The following is a 21,000-nucleotide window of genomic DNA, read 5'->3' as shown; positions in this document are numbered from 1 at the left end:
CAACAGGACAGTGCAATTATTCTCGGTATGGGGATGAACAACATGTTCAACAGTGGGATGAAGCGACGTCTGACTCAGGGACTATTCAACATGTCAACAACGGAGGGTACACATACTGTAATGTAGGAAAAATTGATTATTTTCAAAAGATTCCGCAGTGTTCAAATGATGATGATGACCAATATGTGGCTTCAGCCCTGGTATATGGTACAATACCGCACACCACACCCGTTACTGTGCAGGAAGAAGAAGAAACAACGCGTGTTTCGGACGAAGAGGAAATAGAGTACACGTATATGTTTGATCCTTTTCCTCTGGATAGTACTGATGTAGATACAAACAATGCAATCATGGAAAGCTTTCAGGGAGATGTGAAATTTGATCACCCTTCAAAAGCACGGTTATTGGATCCAACTATTAATGGTGATAATCAAACGTCAACACATTTGGTACGCTCTGAATCAAATACGCTTGGAACAGCATATCATCAGTCAAATGTAACGGCATCTTCAAAATCAGAGACATACGAGCAAGAACAGGTAGGCGCTACAAGGGATCAAATCAAAACTCCTTATTTACCATGTTATTCATGTGCTGTTAATGGGGCAACCAAATGCTGTTGTGTACCTAACCAGTCAGGACACGTAGATAATACAGAACTGTCATTACCGATTCAATCATCACGTAATACAGGAGATTCAAAGAAAACAAAGATTGAATTTGACAACAGGACAAATATAGAAATATATGATTACAATAGAAACAGCTACAATCAAACGACGCCACAAACGGTATATCAACAACGAGTTGGAACCCCTGCCCAGCAGTTTCATGATGGCAGTCATACATCAAACATCTCGTGCGTTGATAATCGGAAATCCAAGCAAAATAAAGAAAGACTATTTGTGCCAGATCACCAGCAACCGGGTACGAAACAGTCGACAAACGACAGAAAAAAACATGGCAAAAGCAGTCAGTTATTATATTCGCCTAAAGCAACACCCCCCAGCAGCCCGAACTGCTTCCAAGTATCCACGTAAAGATCGAGGTGCTCACATATCACGTACTGGTCTGCACGACAACTGCGATAGTTGCAAGGGATGCAGGCGACTTAATCTCAAGTTAAAGGCGGAGATGTTATTGTGACAATCGTCAAATCGATATAGATCTCAGTGTCAAGTATTTCAACATATCTTACGTGGCAGTAACGTGCCTGGAAAAGCAGGTTTTGCTAAAGTGAAAAGTTTATATTTAATTTGCACTCATATATTCATTTCAAATGGATACGTGGACAAATGGTATTTTATAGAAGTTTACCATTTTAAATTCGAAATTGAGTACTAGTCTGCATCTTATATTTATGATCATTAAAGACACATGTTTGAAACTGCCATTCTTATATTTTGACAGATTTTGACTTATAAGTCAAAAATAACAGTTTATCCATAGTATGGGCATTCGTTTACAATTATAGCATGATGTATTCATTGCTTATTATTCGCTCTTTTTATTAATAAAATTATTTTTATTTTACGTTGCATATTGTAAAAATGTGTGTCTCTATTTCTGAACAAATACAAAAACATATTTACCTAGTCAATGTGTCAGCTAATTGTTCGACCATGAAATTGACGCATGGCCTGGATACTTATCTGGATAGTTAGACATCTACCTACTTGCGATATTCTATCATTCTCAAATTATTGATATTTATCATAAGCAGACCATAGAAAAAAGTCATGAAATAATATAACAAATGTAATGCATGTACTACGTTTACACGGAAGTAATAGGATTATAAGATATTTTTCATCAAATAAATAAATCTCATGATATAGGATACTTGTTTATCACACTAATATTACTATCGAAATCTAACCTTTTGCCGTTTACAGTCGCATGTTATTTAACTTAGTGTATATCTACCACTTTACCTCAATGAAAACTTCGTTTGATGCAGTTTCTGTCATTTCAATTTATTATCTACATACAATTTTCCCATGAAGTATGATTGCGTTTATGTTAAGTGTATATGCTAATGTACTGATGGAATTTTTCGTTATTTGAGTTTTTGGTTTTCTTAGGTATATTTATTTTTATGATTGTATTTATCTAGTGTTGTCTGACCCTAAATGACTTTAACTGTCGATGGGCCGCAACACAGAAAAGTAGCTGAATATAAGGTCATGCAACAACGGTTAAGTATTGGCATAATAGACAAAGAGAAAAATATACTAGTCCAACAGTGCATATAAAGCTTAATTAAGGTAATAGTAATAAACAAAATATTTACATTTCTATTGCTTTTAACTTTTTCTTTATAATACATTCCAGTCAAAATACCGAGTGTTGGTCACCCATAGGTATTTCTTGACATTGTCATGTTAAACAATGCACAGATACTTAACTCGATGACAATATATATATACAATTTTCATACCATCAATAAATATTCTGAACGAATGGCTAGTACACATCTTTCCCGTCGCACATTTTAAAAATCCCATTACATATTTCACTAAAAGGAATAGGTGTCAGCAACCATGTGAAGAAATCTTAAATAATTTAACAAAACCTCGCTTGGTTGGGTACAGATTCAGTGTGAAAAAATGTTTAACCTGTGGTGATTTGCCTCTATGTGCAGTCAGTTTGCAACACCTTTTAGGTCACCTGCGACGTTTATTTGGCAGTAGGGCCCAACCAACTTGTCAGTACAGTCAGCGTGTACATGTGACATTATGGTCTGGTCAACAGAACGTTGCTGTAGTTTATTTGGCAGTAATCTGTGTAGGGTCAATGTGTCTGAACAGTGGTAACAGGCGTGTACAATTGATGTTATGGTCTGGTTAACCTTAGTTTACTCGGCAGTTCTCTTTATATTACCACATCAACCCGTGTATACAGTGAGGGTGTACATGTGACATGATTGTCTGTTCAACAGAACGTGTTGCAGTATTTCATTTGGTAGTAATCGTTATAGTGCCCTATCAATGTGTATGTTCAGTTGGTGTGTATATGTGACATTATACCTTATAGTGCCCCACCAATACGCCTATAGTCTGTGTGTATATGTATGCCAAGTCCTGTGAACTATGACCGAATAGTATCAAGGGGTCGGTTAAGTCAGTGAAAAAAACATATCATTTTACATTTAAGTGCAGATAAAGGAGAGAAAAGGTTCCAGAAAAAATGGAATAATGCCGGTGCTCGAAATGTTCCATTGACAAGAACAATATAATCTCTTAAGTGGCAATGACATAATGGACTGGGAATAATTTCACGCATGACATCTCAGTAAGGCTGATCCTATTCATTTAGACACCGTCCGTATTGCCGCATTGTGTTAATATTTAAACAATGATATCCAGCCAGCTGTCATTATTTACGATCGTAGGAGTAGAACATTATGACAAGCGGATGTGACAAAATCGTTGTACACCTGCCCTGCGGTTATTACATCCTAACTTTAAAATTGAGATTGGTAACAAAGTAACTGTATTGTATTGATATTAGTTTATTTCACTACGTCAAAACCAAAACATAATATATTATGACAGCTGTTATCATATATAGCACTTTGAATCACGCAAAGGACATGGCTAGCTGTAAAATCCATAGCAGAATTCATTATAAATTATAATTTTCACGTGACCACAATTTGGCATGATAAATTATTGCACATTTTGTTTTTGAACTTTAACTTTAAACACCTACGTCGGTCACGAATGTTTCTTTATAATGTCTATATACATTGCATATTCTATTTCCATACATGTATGCTATTGTATAATGAAATGCTTAAAGATTAAGCATTCATATTTAAACCGTATACCGAAATGAAATGGATCTATCAATTGACTTCTCCATTTATAGTATAATAATATATAATAATCAAACAACCTTTAAGGTATCTTGTGTAATGAATCATTTAAAACTACGAACATTTAAGCATTGAACTGTTACCAAATGGTAGTATACAGTCGATATGAATACAATTTGGATGACAGATAGATAGAATGTCGCCCGTTAGGTAGGGCGACATGAAATATTTATCTGTCAGTCGAAATTTCCAGAAGGAATATAGTACTTCGTGTCGTTATTAATAGCAAACACATACAATGGTTTTGCACAAATTTGGCTTTATTTTCTATTTCATATACGTTTGTAGATATCGTCAAATTATTCACAATTGCATAATTACCGATTGTTTAAAATCCAAGCCGTTTTTCGGCGCAATGCTATACTATTAACATTTAGAAGTGATGCGGTTTTGAACGGGTATTGCACAGGACAGACTCGATTCCTCAGAAATACTTAAGTTTCTATCGACTGGATTTACGTTTTTTCAGAAGAATATCAGTTCTTAAATTCTAAATGAATGTCGTCTTGACAGTAGGTGAAAACGATTCCAAGGAGATTTCGATCGAAACAGATTTAAGTCTAACCAGTCACATCTTAGGCCTAGCAGACGATTTTCAACTTCACAGGGGCTCGATTTTGTAAGGTAGGCCTTTGACATCAGTGAATAACCACAAAACTAAAATCCTATGTTCATACACAATCGGAAACCATGTCAATGCTCCCGATTTTTCACAAGATCTTTATTTTTTATTTTCAAATAAATACTGGACTTTTAATGTTGCCATATCTTACATTTCTGAAAATTCGGAAACGAGCCCCTGTGAGTGTTACGACATTGACATTTTGATAATTTTTGGATCAAGAACGGCGCTTATAGTTATTTTGTGTTGACTGCATTTTGTTTTAATTATATAATATTACCCTCATAACTTGTGAAGTGGCTTTGTTTTTTCGTTGTGTATTATAAATGCTAGCATTCGAAAGTCCTCCAGGCCGAAAGTAACTAGCGGCCATTGTTTTGACCAGCAACATCTGGGGCTGTATCCCTACTCTGACCGAATCACTGTAAATTGTAGTATACACTCTGATGAATACAATTTGGTTTACTAACGACATATAGGCAAATGCAACACAGAATGTAAATATATAAATATATACGCAAAACACATGACAGAATAATTCAAATATGGTCAAGCATAGTGTTAAGATTCCACCAGGACGACACAAACCGAAGGATGTACTTTACTTTTAGCTGTAATTATTTTTTATCAGCAACTGAGTCTTTCAGAACCTCAACATGCAAAAGTTTAACATACATGACAATGTATTGTGTTTTAATTTAATATCAATAAATTATTTTCAATTACTTACAATTCTCTGTTTTTCTTCCTCCATTGCCACAATGTTGAACAACAATGCATAACAAGATATACATACCCCCTTGCGTGCCAAGTGCCAAGTATACCTTTGGTAAAGTCTGTAATAAGCCATGAGGTCAACTCGTCCGAGTTCATTATTTTCCCATATTTTTGATCAAAAATTGTTTTAAAATGAGGTAGCTTGACTCAAGACATAACATTTCTTGACATTGTCCTTGACCTTGGCCCCCTGAAGCACAAACACATTCGAGGGATTCTCATACTTACCATATATTAAGTTTAAATTGAATCCATTTCAAAATGAAGTGTTTAGTGAGATGACCAAAGTTTTTCTATAAATAGTAACAGTGACTTTGTCCTTGACCTTTGGACCCTGAAACGCGAGTTCCGTCGAGGCATTATAATACCGGACCATGCTATGACATTTTATCAAAATCCCTACATAAGAATGAGTTGCTAGAGCGCTGACAAAATGATTAGGTCCATATATGGTTAATCAACCTGAGCAAATATATATATATATATATATATCCAGGGCGAAGTCCGAGTCTGATATTTCGTTATGCTAATGAAACCATATATTGACCGAAAGCAAAAGTGTTTAATATGAAGCAAAAATTAAAAATTCTAGGAACACATGTAACTGTTATATTTTTTCATTTCATAATTACAAACTTTATCTTTTGATATTGGCAAACCTGCAAATCATCAACCTTTGACCTCGTCCTCTTAAAATTATTTTCTGCTGTCAGGAAAACCATATATCTTTTCAAAAGGGGCAATTATATGGAGAGCGAATATATCAAAATACACATAAGTGTCATATAGTATTACATATAAGATAATTATTAGTAGGAAAATTCATCCGGAATTGATTTCTTTCCATGAAAGATTTATGTAGTTAAACTTTGAGACTTGAATATCTTTCCAGGTATAGCCATTTGTCGTATCAACCCCTAACCACACAGCTACAGAACCCAGGACGGGGATGGACGGAAGAATACTCTATCAGCGCAACTAATTTCGATCCCGTTCAGGTGAGAAGTTCTCGATATATTTCTTCATTTTACACTATTAGTCAAAAGCAAAATGTAACAGAAATACATTATCTACATTTGTAGTAATCCCGAAATGCATTATGTTGGCGTACCAAATAATTAACCCGCGAAATAATTAGTGAATTCGGCTTATTTTGAAATAGGTTCTGAATTTGAAAGCTTTCCTATATTGTTTCATTGTTAATCAATGCTTGTATCTTACCTTAAGACCAAGTGTTTCGTAAGAATGAACGTCTTCTGTTTAATCATTAATCCCGTTAGATAACTGATAAATACATTGTAGTCATCGCTGCTGAATACATACTTTTGTCTTATAGCTTATTCAGCTAGACTCCCTTCGTCTGACAACGGGGAGTACCCTGGTGCACCGCCATTACACACTCGAAGACTTCAAAACCACTATTATCTCACAAGACTTTTTAAAGAAGGTTGAACAAGACTTTATTACCATAAAGGAAGCTGGATTTATGGTTGTCCTCCGATTTAGCTACAAAAAGGGACTCATGGGAGAGGTAGGTCGATACAATAAATATACGTTCCGAAGAAGTAATCCTCAAAGAGCAAAACAAACAAAGACGCATGGGTTTCGATATCCATAACCACAAATGAGTCCGGGATCTTTTAGATTGTCACACTGGGAAGTAGTTATAGACTTAGTTTAATGGCCAATTTAAATGGCAATATTTTCCAAATATATGTTCAGTTGTTCAGTGATTATTAAAACAGGTCAGGTTCATAGATAGACAATACATAGACCAACAGTATTGTTAACGATCTAGTTAGAAATAAATAGAGGATATCTAACAGTGTCTTCAGTAATACCAAATATATTTCACGAGTGGGGCTAATATTTTGATATTTTTCACGAGTGCGCAGCACTATTTATTTCTAACTAGATCGAGTGCGCAGCACGAGTGAAAAATATCAAAATATTAGCCGCACGAGTGAAATATATTTGGTATTACTGAAGACACTGTTAGATATTCTGTTTATTACATTTTTTATCAACGAAAAACCTACCCCGTATGCTAACTAGGCCTAGAGTTCCCCCCAAAAAAGTAGTTCCCCCTGTCCAGGTGCTGACATATATGTCGGGCATTCTGATTGGTCAATTATTTTGGTATTTTCTAATCATTAATTTGATTGGTCAAATCAGCAAAAGTGATATTTTTCACTAGTGAAAAATATCACTTTTATTGAATGAATAATTTTTGATATTTCACTGGTAAAAATGTAATAAAAATGTATATACAATTAATACGCCACCTGATTCAATTTTCGTATTGTAACTGTACGATTTAAGGGTCAAACAATTTTGGCAGTGTGTCAGTGTGTTCATCTCTCGTTTCTCATATGTTTTTTTAGGGAACATATGGTGACGCCACTTTGGAATACATTAAAATACACACCGCTCAATTGAAATCACTCTTAACGAATTACCAAGGTATCATACTTGTTTTTCAAGTTGGCTTCATCGGAACATGGGGTGAGTAACATAAACACTGCATCTGATTTTTCAATAAATACTTATTAAAATTTGATGCTTGTAAAAGACCTTTGGATGTATATAACCAGATAACGTCGCTTATAGTACACGGTATAAATACGGTTTTAATTAACCCTGTTTCAAAAGCAAAATACAATAAAACTGAACTCAACTGACAAACTGTGTTGGTAAAATCAGTTTCGCCGTGCCAATGGATATGGTTGGGAGATACAAGATGTCGTTAAAGCAAGTAGTCGATAAGGTCAGGTTACACTGTAGCTATAATTTTATCTAAAGAGTATACAAGGGACTAAGAAACTACGACATGATATCGTCATACATTCATTTGTGTTCAAAATTAACGTTTTTGTGTATCAATTAATAATTTGACATTTTGGTGTAACATTTTGTGAAGGACAAGCGATACCCGTTGGCTATAACAATGCTGTTTTCCTCCTTCTCGAAAATGATACTCTGTTTTTCTGATTTTAAACTTTTCGTTGTACAGGTGAATGGTTTTACACTGATCACTTTGGATACCCCTCACCTTTGAATCCCCAAAATTACCGTGATCGTCGCGAAGTTATTGAAAGCGTTCTTGATGCAGTCCCAGATAGTGTGTAAGCATTTTTATGTTAAGATATTATTCAAGTAACTCTTTATTCTAGCTATATTCTTCATTTCGGTTGTTTGTGGATCAAACATAAACATTTATTTTGAATTTGACATCGCAAACTTGAATATGTAGTTTTTGTTTGCAAGAAAATCATTAATATCTTTTTATTGTCATCTATATCATTCAATAACAGTTTAATCAGGCGCTAGAGATGTCAGAAGTTATGCTTATTTACAATTTCCTTTCTTTGAAGGCAAGTACAGCTCCGTGCACCGATTTTCAAACGTGAAATTTATGGCTACCAACCTACATCTATCACCGACTTTTTCACTTACAAGAAGCCAAGCCAGAAATCGCGTATAGGTGAGCGAGGCTCATATTCAATCCCAATATAATTATAATGCGATAGAATATTCATGAAGATAATGTCAACAGCTACATGTTATATTTATATGTTAATGCTTCTCTTTAAGAGAATCTTAATTCGATAATACACAAATATCTTTTGTCAAGAGCTGTGATACACCGTTAAGTATGTATTTTGTTACCATTTATTTAACACACATTTGTATTGAACATTATATTTTGACATACATGTAAACAATGCACTTCCTCCCTTCTATAGTTTATCATTAGTTTCGGCCGAATTTGATTTACCTTACTTCTCTTTCGGATTTCCCCACCCTTTTCCCTTGAAAGTAACGTGTAACATGACAGAAGATATAAGCAGATTTTGATGCAATATGAAAGTGAGATAAAATAGAGCCAAATACAACTGTTTCGTTCTTCAAGAACTCGTCAATGATGCTAAATATTGACACCTAGAAGGTGACTTAAGAAACTAAAAAATTTCAAAAGAAATTCTAAAATCTAGATGGGGAGTACCATAGCCCAATTATTCAATACATTTCATAATTTTCAATACTAGATATCAAAACCGCATGTGTACATTAAAAGCCATGCCACAGTTCATTTGAAGTTATCGCCAAAGATTGTACAAAAGCCAAACAACATATCAGGGAAGATGAGTATAATGATATTATATTATTATTTAGGTCACCATAACGACTGTTTCCTGGCCGACAGCATTGACCGCGGAACTTACTCTAACTATAACGTGGAATTCAACTATTTACGCGAGGACACGAAGAATGTAATCATGGGAGGCGAGACCTGTTCATTAGACACTACGGACGAAAGGCAAGACGTCATTATTTAAAGACATAATATTGTTACCATTGCTCGCATGCTTTTTTTTTTTATTATTTAGCATTCTATAATTCCTGAGATTTATATATTTATATTAATTCATATTTCTTTTAATTTCGATGGAATTTCGTGGCTTTATTTTTTTTTTAATATTTAAACATTTGATGACTTTGAAGGAAATTACTCCTTATCTTTTTTAGTATATATTATTTGTCCATGTATTGTTAATTTCAGACATGTTTGTCCGAATGCTGAGATAGAACTTGAAGCACTTCACTACACTTTCCTTTCCCAGTCCTATAACAAGGAAGTCCTAGCAAACTGGACAACAGAAGGCTGTTATGGATTGTTCGGTGTCAAGCTGGGATACACTATGGCTCTCGTCGAGGTATGAATAATAAGAAATCTAGAAGAAATAATAATAATCCCTCATGTTTCTATTATTATTAATGATCATAAAAGGCATATTGCTAATAACCACAATAGCATTAGGCGATCCAAGTCAAAAACACGAATCAGGTAGAAAAATCGTTATTAAACTAGAAAATAAATCTAGAACTTGTGTACATTAATAAAGATATCATCTCCAGACAGTTTATAAATTTGATTCTTGTTTTTATCATTATTCTAATTAAGCTACACTTTTACTTGTATACCAATGGCACATACATTGAAGCTCCAGAACAATGAAATATTAAAAGGTTTTTTAATGCATTGTCACTTGCTCATGGATATATTGTAATGTTTATATATATATATATATATATATATACTATGATGGTTATGTTTTGTATTGTTTACCTCCTTTTAACACAATGATATAAGAGTGATGTCACAGTACACTGATAACGGGCTAACCAACTCTGGTTTGTCTCGACCAGCGAACCAATAACCTTCCTCACATATATGAGTTAGCGTTGTCTCGACCAGCGAACCAATAACCTTCCTCACATATATGAGTTAGCGTTGCACTTTTACTTTCACAATATATAAATTCACTTTGTCGGGGAAATCGTGATAATTGTAACAAGGTATTGATCGTCCACTCTACCGTGACATTAAACACCGTATGTGAGGTAAGCAGTGATACTACTGTATAGAAATGGAAATTTAACAATTTGGAAATGGAAATCATCAGACTTAAAAAAAACAGCATATTTTTAAGCTTGCCCCGTTGGTAACGTTGTTAGGAGCGAGCAAAAAGTAAGCTGACGAATGCCTCAATTAAAACAAATATGCATTGAATGATTGTTTTCTGCAATGAACAAAAGTGGCTCTATTTTAACAAGTTCAAGTATTTCTATAGGATTTACGACAATATGCGTTATTTCCATCTCAAACCTTTCCTTATTCTGTTTAAGGATGATATGAGCGTACCCTATATATATACTCGTATTATGTTAGGCGAATCAAAATTAAATAATTAGTTCCCGGGCCATTTTTCTGAAAGGAGGTGAGAGAGGGAGTTCTTTCGTTTTTATTATTTTATTGGTTGGAAACAGATGAAGGCATTTCTTAAATTTGTTTTTCAAACCGGTAACTTTACATTTTAATATTAACTGATTCAAGTGTGGAAAACGAATATCGTTCATAGTATTTTGTTTCACATTAACGAACACTTGCTCTATCTTTGCGGTTAAATATAATGGGTATTACAGGATAAAGTTTGTGTGTGATGCTTTTCTCCCCATGTTCTTCTCCTGAATAATAATTAGGGACTTCTTTTATCAAACCAAAATATATGCAATTTGGGGATTTTTTTGCTTTAAAACAGACGAGAGGATGCCTGAGATCCAAGTATCTTTTCTTGTTTTGACTTATTAATATCATGCTTTCAGAGTGTTCTGCCAAATACTGTTATTCGTGGAGGAGAGCTGTCTTATTACATGTTATTGAGGAACAATGGATGGGCTGCCCCTGCTAAAACCATGAATGTCTACCTTGTGCTCATGTCGTAAGCATATGATTATTATCTAGAGTGTTTTCACTCAGGGTATTCTAGATTCCTCTCTCAGTGAGACCCTTCGTGGGCGTATATCCGTAAACGTTAATATATCTACCGTGTAATCGAGTAATTTTATGTGAACTAAATTATTAACTCAACCCCATTTCACTTAAGTCATGCTATTAATTTCTATGGAACAAACAACTGAAATGAATTTGTTAATAGTCATTTACATGCAGCAAAGGGATCGATAATGATCTGCTGTCGTAATTACAAGACGTTGTACCTTGGTGTTCTATTGTTCTCTTGAGCTTCTTTGTTTGGAAGTTAGTAACCTATCTCTACATGCTATTTAATGCCTGTATTCTAAAACCATGTTATTGTTCAATTCGTCAGATCAACAAACGGTATATACAAGGTCCCAATAGAAACCAACACCCGGCTATGGATGCCCAATGAGGACATCTTCCTCAGAGGAAGTGCAAAGGTTCCAACATCAGTCACTCCGGCCTCGTACCAGGTAATGATAAGTCACTATATGTTTAAATGTATCACGATAACAAAACACATCTAAGGAGATAAATGCTTACTGGTAACATAGACGATTTCCATATAAGCTTGTACATGTGAGTTTTGTCGGGCTGTGAACAATGATTTAGAGGTATTATCGGAACGAATACTTCCTTAATGAAGGATTCTATTGGTAAAAGTCAGTGGAGAAATAGTGCTACAAAAATAATCTGGAATTCCGAAGAAGACAGGTTCCGGATTAAACATGGTAAATATAGACAGATCAGGTAATACATTTGTCCGTTTCTGCTGTATGTGTTAGAATGTTACGGGATGTTGTTATTTACTGAATAGTCAGTAAAATTTGGATTCACGGTAAGGTTAATTGTTTTGGTGTTGTAAGCATTCACCTTGTATGTATCGCCGTTTGTATTGCGTTTTGATGATATAAATATAGTACGTTTTATTATGAATATGTTAAAAAGGTAGGTATCACCTTAATATACATAAATATATTTAGGAAATATCAATGAAGCAAAAAAGACAGGACGGATAAGCGAATTGTCAAAGGACCATTTTCATGAATTATAAAATTTTGTCCAGGAACCAATTTTACCTCAACCAGATGTTATTTGTAGCATTCTTAGAGTGAACATTTGAAATAGTTTTCAAAAAAGGTCGAAGGGGCCTGTGATATGGCTAAAATAATGTTACCGACAAGAGGTGTACGGCAGGGGTAAGTTTTTCATCCGAAAACTGTATCGAAAGATTATCTCATGTTGTCTAATGATTTTATTTTCTAAGGAGACGGAAACGATATACCCACTTTCGGTTCTTGTGCACCAAAAAATATTTTGGGATAAGTTGGCTCATTATATATACTTATTATGGTTAACAATTCGGAAAAAAATCTATGACGATCAATTTGTTTTTAAAAGGTAAAATTGCCAGATGGACTATTTCAAGTAACATCTAATAACAATTGGATATCAATACATTGAAGTCAAAAAATGCATTTAAAATGGTCAAATAAACTTATTTCCTAAAGATTATCATTTACTGCAAATAATGACCCAAAGTAAAGATATATAAACGACACAAGAAAAATCTAACACAAATTTAAAGATGTAAAATGCCGAAATTTTGAGTCATATTGTTAGCTCTTTCAGATTTCTAAGGGAGTGATAAACCCTCTTCCGGTTCATGCGCACCAAAATATTTTGTCACTTTTTGGTACATTACCGGGCAAATTTGTCATTTAAAACAATATATGCAGGGAGTCAGTATCTCGAAATCGCCATTATCAAATACAATACTATTGCTGTTGCTATTTTTGGAGTTTATCTTCAGTTTCTTTTTTTTTTCAAATGATGATGTAAATATTTTGTTTTAGATTTCGAGATACTGACTTCTTGCATATATTATTTACGGGATGCTACGGACCGAATTCCAACAGCGAAAACAAGAAAAATTAAATTAAATTGAACTAATGGATATATTAATAGCAAGTACGTTTTCCTATTTGTATTAGTTTCATTAGTATACCATTGATTTATCTGTTTCATTGTAGATGTGGTTGGCGATAGGAGACAAACAGTTGACAGAGGAATCAGACTACTATGTCCTCCTGGCTAACAACATGGTTCCCTCTCCAGATATGGGCCTGAACAATCTTACCCATCCTATCACCGTATGTACCATATTTTAAGCGACGTGAACAAGCTTACCCATCACATCACGCTATATAGGATATCATAGAGGACTTTAACTATCTCTCCAACACTGTCACCGTATGCATATTATAATGGACCTAAACTATCTATAGTTGATCTAAACTATCGCTCCCACACCATCACCATCCCCGTATATTATAATGGACCTAAACTATCTATCCAACACTATCCCCGTATGTATGTTATAATGGACCTAAACTATCTCTCCAACACTATCCCCGTATGTATGTTATAATGGACCTAAACTATCTCTCCAACACTATCCCCGTATGTATGTTATAATGGACCTAAACTATATCTCCAACACTATCCCCGTATGTATGTTATAATGGACCTAAACTATCTCTCCAACACTATCCCCGTATGTATGTTATAATGAACATAAACTATCTCTCCAACACTATCCCCGTATGTATGTTATAATGGACCTAAACTATCTCTCCAACACTATCCCCGTATGTATGTTATAATGGACCTAAACTATCTCTCCAACACTATCCCCGTATGTATATTATAATGGACCTAAACTATATCTCCAACACTATCCCCGTATGTATGTTATAATGGACCTAAACTATATCTCCAACACTATCTCCGTATGTATGTTATAATGGACCTAAACTATCTCTCCAACACTATCCCCGTATGTATATTAAATGGACCTAAACTATCTCTCCAACACTATCCCCGTATGTATGTTATAATGGACCTAAACTATATCTCCAACACTATCCCCGTAATGTGTTATAATGGACCTAAACTATCTCTCCAACACTATCCCCGTATGTATGTTATAATGGACCTAAACTATCTCTCCAACACTACCCCCGTATGTATGTTATAATGGACCTAAACTATCTCTCCAACACTATCCCCGTATGTATGTTATAATGGACCTAAACTATCTCTCCAACACTATCCCCGTATGTATGTTATAATGGACCTAAACTATCTCTCCAACACTACCCCCGTATGTATGTTATAATGGACCTAAACTATCTCTCCAACACTATCCCCGTATGTATGTTATAATGGACCTAAACTAAATCTCCAACACTACCCCCGTATGTATGTTATAATGAACATAAACTATCTCTCCAACACTATCCCCGTATGTATATTATAATGGACCTAAACTATCTCTCCAACACTACCCCCGTATGTATGTTATAATGGACCTAAACTATATCTCCAACACTATCCCCGTATATTATAATGGACCTAAACTATCTCTCCAACACTATCCCCGTATGTATGTTATAATGGACCTAAACTATCCCTCCAACACTATCCCCGTAATGTGTTATAATGGACCTAAACTATCTCTCCAACACTATCCCCGTATGTATGTTATAATGGACCTAAACTATCTCTCCAACACTATCCCCGTATGTATGTTATAATGGACCTAAGCTATCTCTCCAACACTATCTGTATGTATGTTATAATGGACCTAAACTATCTCTCCAACACTATCCCCGTATGTGTGATATAATGGACCTAAACTATATCTCCAACACTATCTGTATGTATGTTATAATGGACCTAAACTATCTCTCCAACACTATCCCCGTATGTATGTTATAATGGACCTAAGCTATCTCTCCAACACTATCCCCGTATGTATGTTATAATGGGCCTAAGCTATCTCTCCAATGCTATTATCAAATTATGTTACAATGTATGATACGTGATGGTTTTTTTCTGTGGCCTGATACTCTTTAGGGTTGAAATAAAAAGAATGAATGAATTAGTCAATAAAGGAATGAATAAATCAATAAACAAATCAATGTATCAATGAATAAATCAATAAACAAATCAATGTATGAACAAATCAATTAATTAACAATGAATCAATTATTGAATTAATCAATTGAACAATGAATTAATGAATTAATCAATAAATGATTGGATGAATCAATCAACGGATCAATGAATGAATTAATCAATAAAACAATGAATCAATAAATGATTTAATCAATGCTTGAATAAATAAATGAATCAATTGATGAATCAATCAATCCAGGTTATTGAAGGAAAACCGGTGATTTCTTCAGACTGTCCAAGGTTCGAGCCATGGAATCCGCCACAATTTGCTCGTCATCCTAGAATCTTAGGTAAGTTGTCGGTAAAACACATCGGTTAATATATAGAGGTGTCTTTGTAATCTCCCTGTTTTAAGAATGTCATTGACTTAAATGCTTTATAGTTACATTAACACTAGTGTAATTGGATAAAATGCAACAAAATCAACGTGGTAGCATGTTGTTATATCATATAAACTACTGTTGAATGGAAATATGTTTTCGAAATCATTGCGGTGTAATTTGACAATTACATATTGCTACAATTTTTTTAAACGTTCCTTATAACTTGTAAAACATTAACACGATTCTGTATTTTTTGTCTCTTTTATGATATGTAAATGTGTATCATGTATAAAATCCAGCTGTCAGCTGTTCCAACTGAAAGAAATTCATATACATGTATAATCAGCGTTGTACTGGTAGGCACGGCTTCTGAATTAAATATTCATAATGCAATGTTTCAGCAGTACAGAATGATTATACATACCAATCAGTGCGTGAAATGTGGTATTCAGATAGCCTAATGCGAGAACTGAGAGCACGACAGCAGTTAAAATTGGCTACACAGTATACAGTTTCATTAGCAGCTCTTTACTGTAGGAAGTATTTAAAACTTAGACTCACAAAAATTAAACCATCCTATTTTGAGGAAAAAACACCAAAACAAGTCAAAATGAAAATAGCTTAGTTTACAGTATTTGAAGATTAACTGTCAATATGCTAAAAGTAGGTAGAAATTAAGCATCAAAGTAAAAAAAATTATTGAAAGAAAATAACAAAAGTAATTAGCCTTGAAGCATTTGCTAATGACTTTACAGAGTAATGAACCATGCCGACATGTAATATTTCAATCAAATGCCTGATAAACCGATTAATATATAACTTTTTAATTGGGTTACGTAATAACATCGTTTCAGACAGTAACGCTTGTCTTAAAACACGAGTTCTGAATGATGACTTTGAGGATAAAACGGCCTGGTCCGGCCTGTGGAATGGCTTCCATTACCGAACCGACGCCGCTCAGGCCTACAGTGGAAATGGTTACATCGAGGTGGTGCATACTCCCGAGGGCGGAGGTGCCTACCAAGCTATTACATTCTTTGACAAACCGACAGTCAAGTAAGTGATTTTCTACTCTCTTTATGAATAAGTGGACTAGAAAACGACTAAAAGTGACCCCGTCCCTCTCCTGTCCCCCTCCCTTCAATCGAATAAGGTATTTTTTTCTGTCACCTGCTAACGGAAGACAACAAATAAATATTCAGTCCTTTTATATTTCTTATCTCTTCTTTTATTTTCTTTGTTTATTTTCTTCTGGTGGTGCCCCCTCCCGTTGACACCCGTATGATCCCGGTTGTTGGTTTGGGTAGAGATTACTTGATGATTAATTGTTTAACGTCCTATCTGCAAATATGGCCAGACCCAGGAAAGAACGCCAATCAAAAGGCCAAGAGTGAGACATTGTCAGGGGAGACATTTGGAAGGAGTCAAGAATGGCAGAAAATAAAATCCATACACCCTATTTAAATGTTCTGTTTTTGATTTGTATTGTTTAACGTCCTATCAAGAGCTATTGTCATTTAAGGATTGCCTCCACTGTATGTGAGATGCATCCTTAAACTGTTTTTCTTCGAGGTAAGCAGGATATTCGAGCTAACTGAAAATTGATTGTACTACTGAATATATATATACCAGCCGTAACAGCAAAGCTGTATTATTAATGAATTGTTCCTATATGATACTTCAATTTAGATAATTTTATATGAAATATGATTACGTTGTTTGTTAACAGTCTCACAAGAATGGCTGTCAAGGCCTGGGGAAAACACGGCGGGTCTGTTAGTTTGGCCAGTACCAATTTTAGTTTGTATTGTGACGTCACGGTAAGTGTACATGATTATTAGCTATCACTTAAAGTATATCATTTCCCTTTTGTTAAAATATAGCGCTGTGTATTAAGTCCTCGGAGATCAATTAACGTGATATGGTTGACGATAAAACGAAGAAAAAGCCAGAAAAAATAAAGTTTTGTATTGATCAGGCCAAAACAGGTTAAACATCTGTCATTAATGTCATAATATAAATTACGGACCTTTGTTGGGGTCAATTTGGTGCTATATCAACATAGTAGAACACTATTTACTGAGGATGAAGCCTGGGGTCAGAATTAGCCGAAATCAAAAGTCCTTAATTTTCATATAACATATTTGTACATAGTAAAACAAAGAAAACAAAATTACAACATTACATTTATATCTATTCGTCTATGAGACACGTTTTGACTCAGATATCGTGTAACAAATCTACACATTGTATTGTAGTTACAAGACGAATCTGGTACGTACGGATTGAATGTACCTTTCCTAGGGGGACAACAGGGAACTTCCTGGAACAGTGTTATCGTCACCATAGATCAACCCAAGGTTAGTGGATTGGTTGAATATGTAAAAAAAGTTCTTTGTAAGGCCAAATAAAAGCGCCATCATACTGAAATATCACTACCTAGACGTGACACGGCATCCGATAACGTTATGCTCACATCGGACTAAATTGAATATTTAACTATTCTTTGAAGTAAAGGTAACGCATAACTGCCACTGAGATCAATCGCTTGTGAACCTTATCTGATCAATGATAATCTGGTATATCCAATGAACATTAAATTGAAAATATGGCAAATTTACAATCATGTTATAATTGAAGTAAATACAAATCCTAAATACTTCATATAGCTAAAATAAAAAAAAAAATGATTTGAAAATAAACAGCTTATATTTGATTTTTTTTACAATGTTTTTGTTTTTACAACAGGGTATCCGGGCTGTTACCTGCTACTTGCTTTACAAGGGGTATAACAGCGGCTCTGCATTCTTTGATAAAGTCGACGTTTGGCTACTTTCTGGAACCACCGGATTTGATGAATGTCAATATACATAAAAACGTCTGAATCACAATTTAAATGGAACATATCTAAGTGACATCTATGGAATATTATATATTTTCCATTTATCCGAAAATAGATTATGGAGTTACGGTTGCCTATTATGAAGATGTCACACATACAGCAAGATAACTTACTGTTTTGTTACGTACTATTTTCTTTATTAGATGATTTAACTTTAACCGTTGAACTGAAAATCATTGAACATGATTTGATTGCTAATCATTATAAGATTAAACAGGAATTAGAATTATAGTTATGCAATCAGTCTCATATTCAGGATATTCATGTTCGTATGAAAAAGTATTCACTGTTGTATAAGTTGATTTATTTCATCATAGGTTTGATAATTTGTGCAACAACATAAATCTTGATAATATTTATCTTATTATCAATCCTCATTATTATTAAAATCAATAAATGGATTTTGAATTGTTATCAAAATATTAATTTCATGATAACTTGAATTTGATTTTAGTAATTCATGGGAAAAGTGTGGTAAAATATATATATATATATAGCATCAAGTATACGTTTATGATTGTAGAATATCATTTTAAGTATACCATATAACTAACAACTTCTATAATTGAAACATCTGCAAAAATACATGTGTGTGGTAAGTATTTATATATATATAACCTTAAAGATTGGTTGGAAGACAGATTTGTCACCAGAGTAGTAGCTCGTTCATATTCATTTCAATCAGTACCACGTAATTTGTAAAAATAAAGGTACATTACCATATTGAAGTGTTATTTATTTTATGAAAAAAAAACAATTTGATATTTCTTTCCTTCGATGATATTTACATTGACACCACACCCTACTTTTTTGGTAATCATTATCATATTGATAACGCCAACCAGCACAAACCAATGCCATTACGACCAACAAATGTCATTTCGACCAACAAATGTCATTTTAACCAACAAATGTCATTACGACCAACAAATGTCATTACGACCAACAAATATCATTACGACCAACAAATGCCATTTTAACCAACAAATGTCATTTTGACCAACAAATGTCATTACGACCAACAATGACAATACGCAGGAAACGATCACACATAATGGTAAATGTTGCCATAGTATTTTGTTTGTGTTGCGCTTTCAAATAAATATTTTTCCCTCACCCAAGGACGAAATTTTTCATATAGACATAAAATCTCGGACGGACGACCGACCATCTCCGGACCATGTAACATTAAGCAGATAATACTAATAGTATCATAATAACCATAATTCAGAGGTAAAATCGTATCGCCAACTCATGTTTTTTAAATGGCAACATAAAAAGGATTGAAATGGAAATGTAAGATCGTTTAAAGTTAACAAAGATAGCAAACACAGTTGCTGCTCCGGTGCGGCTATGATTCATTGAAGGCCAACCGACTGAACTACCGACCTACTTAATAGTAGGCTGCACAAGACACAAATAACGACATGTCGACAATCTCTTGATCCCTACACACAAAATTGAAATGAAAGCGACTGTGGTTAGTCATTTGTTGCTAAACAGACTGACATTTATCCGATAGTCTAGGATATTGTTTATGGGACCACTTTTGAAAAAGTATTTCAGAGTGACGAAAATGCATCGTCACATGAAGTGCAGATGTATAACGGGAACCTTAATTCTGAGGTTAAAGATTTTACTTATTACACGAACACTGAAGATAGATCTGAGTGATGAAAGCCTGATCGTTATTTACAAATACATTTTAAATGACATTTATATGCATTAAGGTACATGTTTTCAAAAAACACAAAAATACGTTAGGTTGTTTTATGAATTGAAGATATTTTGATTTTTAGTTTAAATGTCCTCGAAACAGCAAGAGTCATATGGGAACAGACATCAAGGAGACACATATATATGGAAGTAAACCACAGAAAGACAGAGGAAAGAAGAAAGAAAGGAAGGATTAAGATCACAAAGATTGCAAAAGGGGAAGACGATATATTGTGGTCCCTTCAATGTTCCCTAAGAAGACGTCACGGAAGGAAATCTCCCAATTCCTCAGGGGTTCACATTTATTGATAAAAGATAGGCTCACCAAATGTAAACACCACTCCATCGCAAAATGTTCCGACCCTGAACGAAGATCAATCAGTCACATATCAAACAAGTTAGAGAATGTTTACCTATATTTTGTCATTCAGACGC

At 34.3% G+C, this 21,000-nt stretch overlaps 1 protein-coding gene across 1 annotated transcript in view; it reads left to right on the top strand.

Annotated features, from left to right (window-relative positions):
* LOC117317552 overlaps window positions 1-19,487 on the top strand; it is a 37,187-nt gene extending 17,700 nt beyond the window's left edge. The window contains exons 4-18 of the mRNA XM_033872369.1: window positions 6,172-6,277; window positions 6,616-6,810; window positions 7,664-7,784; window positions 8,293-8,404; window positions 8,654-8,763; window positions 9,456-9,600; window positions 9,844-9,997; window positions 11,448-11,563; window positions 11,951-12,074; window positions 13,635-13,754; window positions 15,824-15,914; window positions 16,802-17,003; window positions 17,677-17,767; window positions 18,206-18,307; window positions 18,696-19,487. Coding sequence (XP_033728260.1) covers window positions 6,172-6,277; window positions 6,616-6,810; window positions 7,664-7,784; window positions 8,293-8,404; window positions 8,654-8,763; window positions 9,456-9,600; window positions 9,844-9,997; window positions 11,448-11,563; window positions 11,951-12,074; window positions 13,635-13,754; window positions 15,824-15,914; window positions 16,802-17,003; window positions 17,677-17,767; window positions 18,206-18,307; window positions 18,696-18,821 — 1,915 coding nt within the window. The 3' untranslated portion in view covers window positions 18,822-19,487. The remainder of the gene's footprint in view (window positions 1-6,171; window positions 6,278-6,615; window positions 6,811-7,663; window positions 7,785-8,292; window positions 8,405-8,653; window positions 8,764-9,455; window positions 9,601-9,843; window positions 9,998-11,447; window positions 11,564-11,950; window positions 12,075-13,634; window positions 13,755-15,823; window positions 15,915-16,801; window positions 17,004-17,676; window positions 17,768-18,205; window positions 18,308-18,695) is intronic.
* The last annotated feature ends 1,513 nt before the right edge of the window (window positions 19,488-21,000 follow it).

This window comes from Pecten maximus, chromosome 19, assembly GCF_902652985.1.
Source record: "Pecten maximus chromosome 19, xPecMax1.1, whole genome shotgun sequence".
Taxonomy (NCBI): domain Eukaryota; kingdom Metazoa; phylum Mollusca; class Bivalvia; order Pectinida; family Pectinidae; genus Pecten; species Pecten maximus.
Note: the sequence above shows the minus strand (reverse complement) of the source record. Positions and strands in the feature narration are given on the sequence as shown.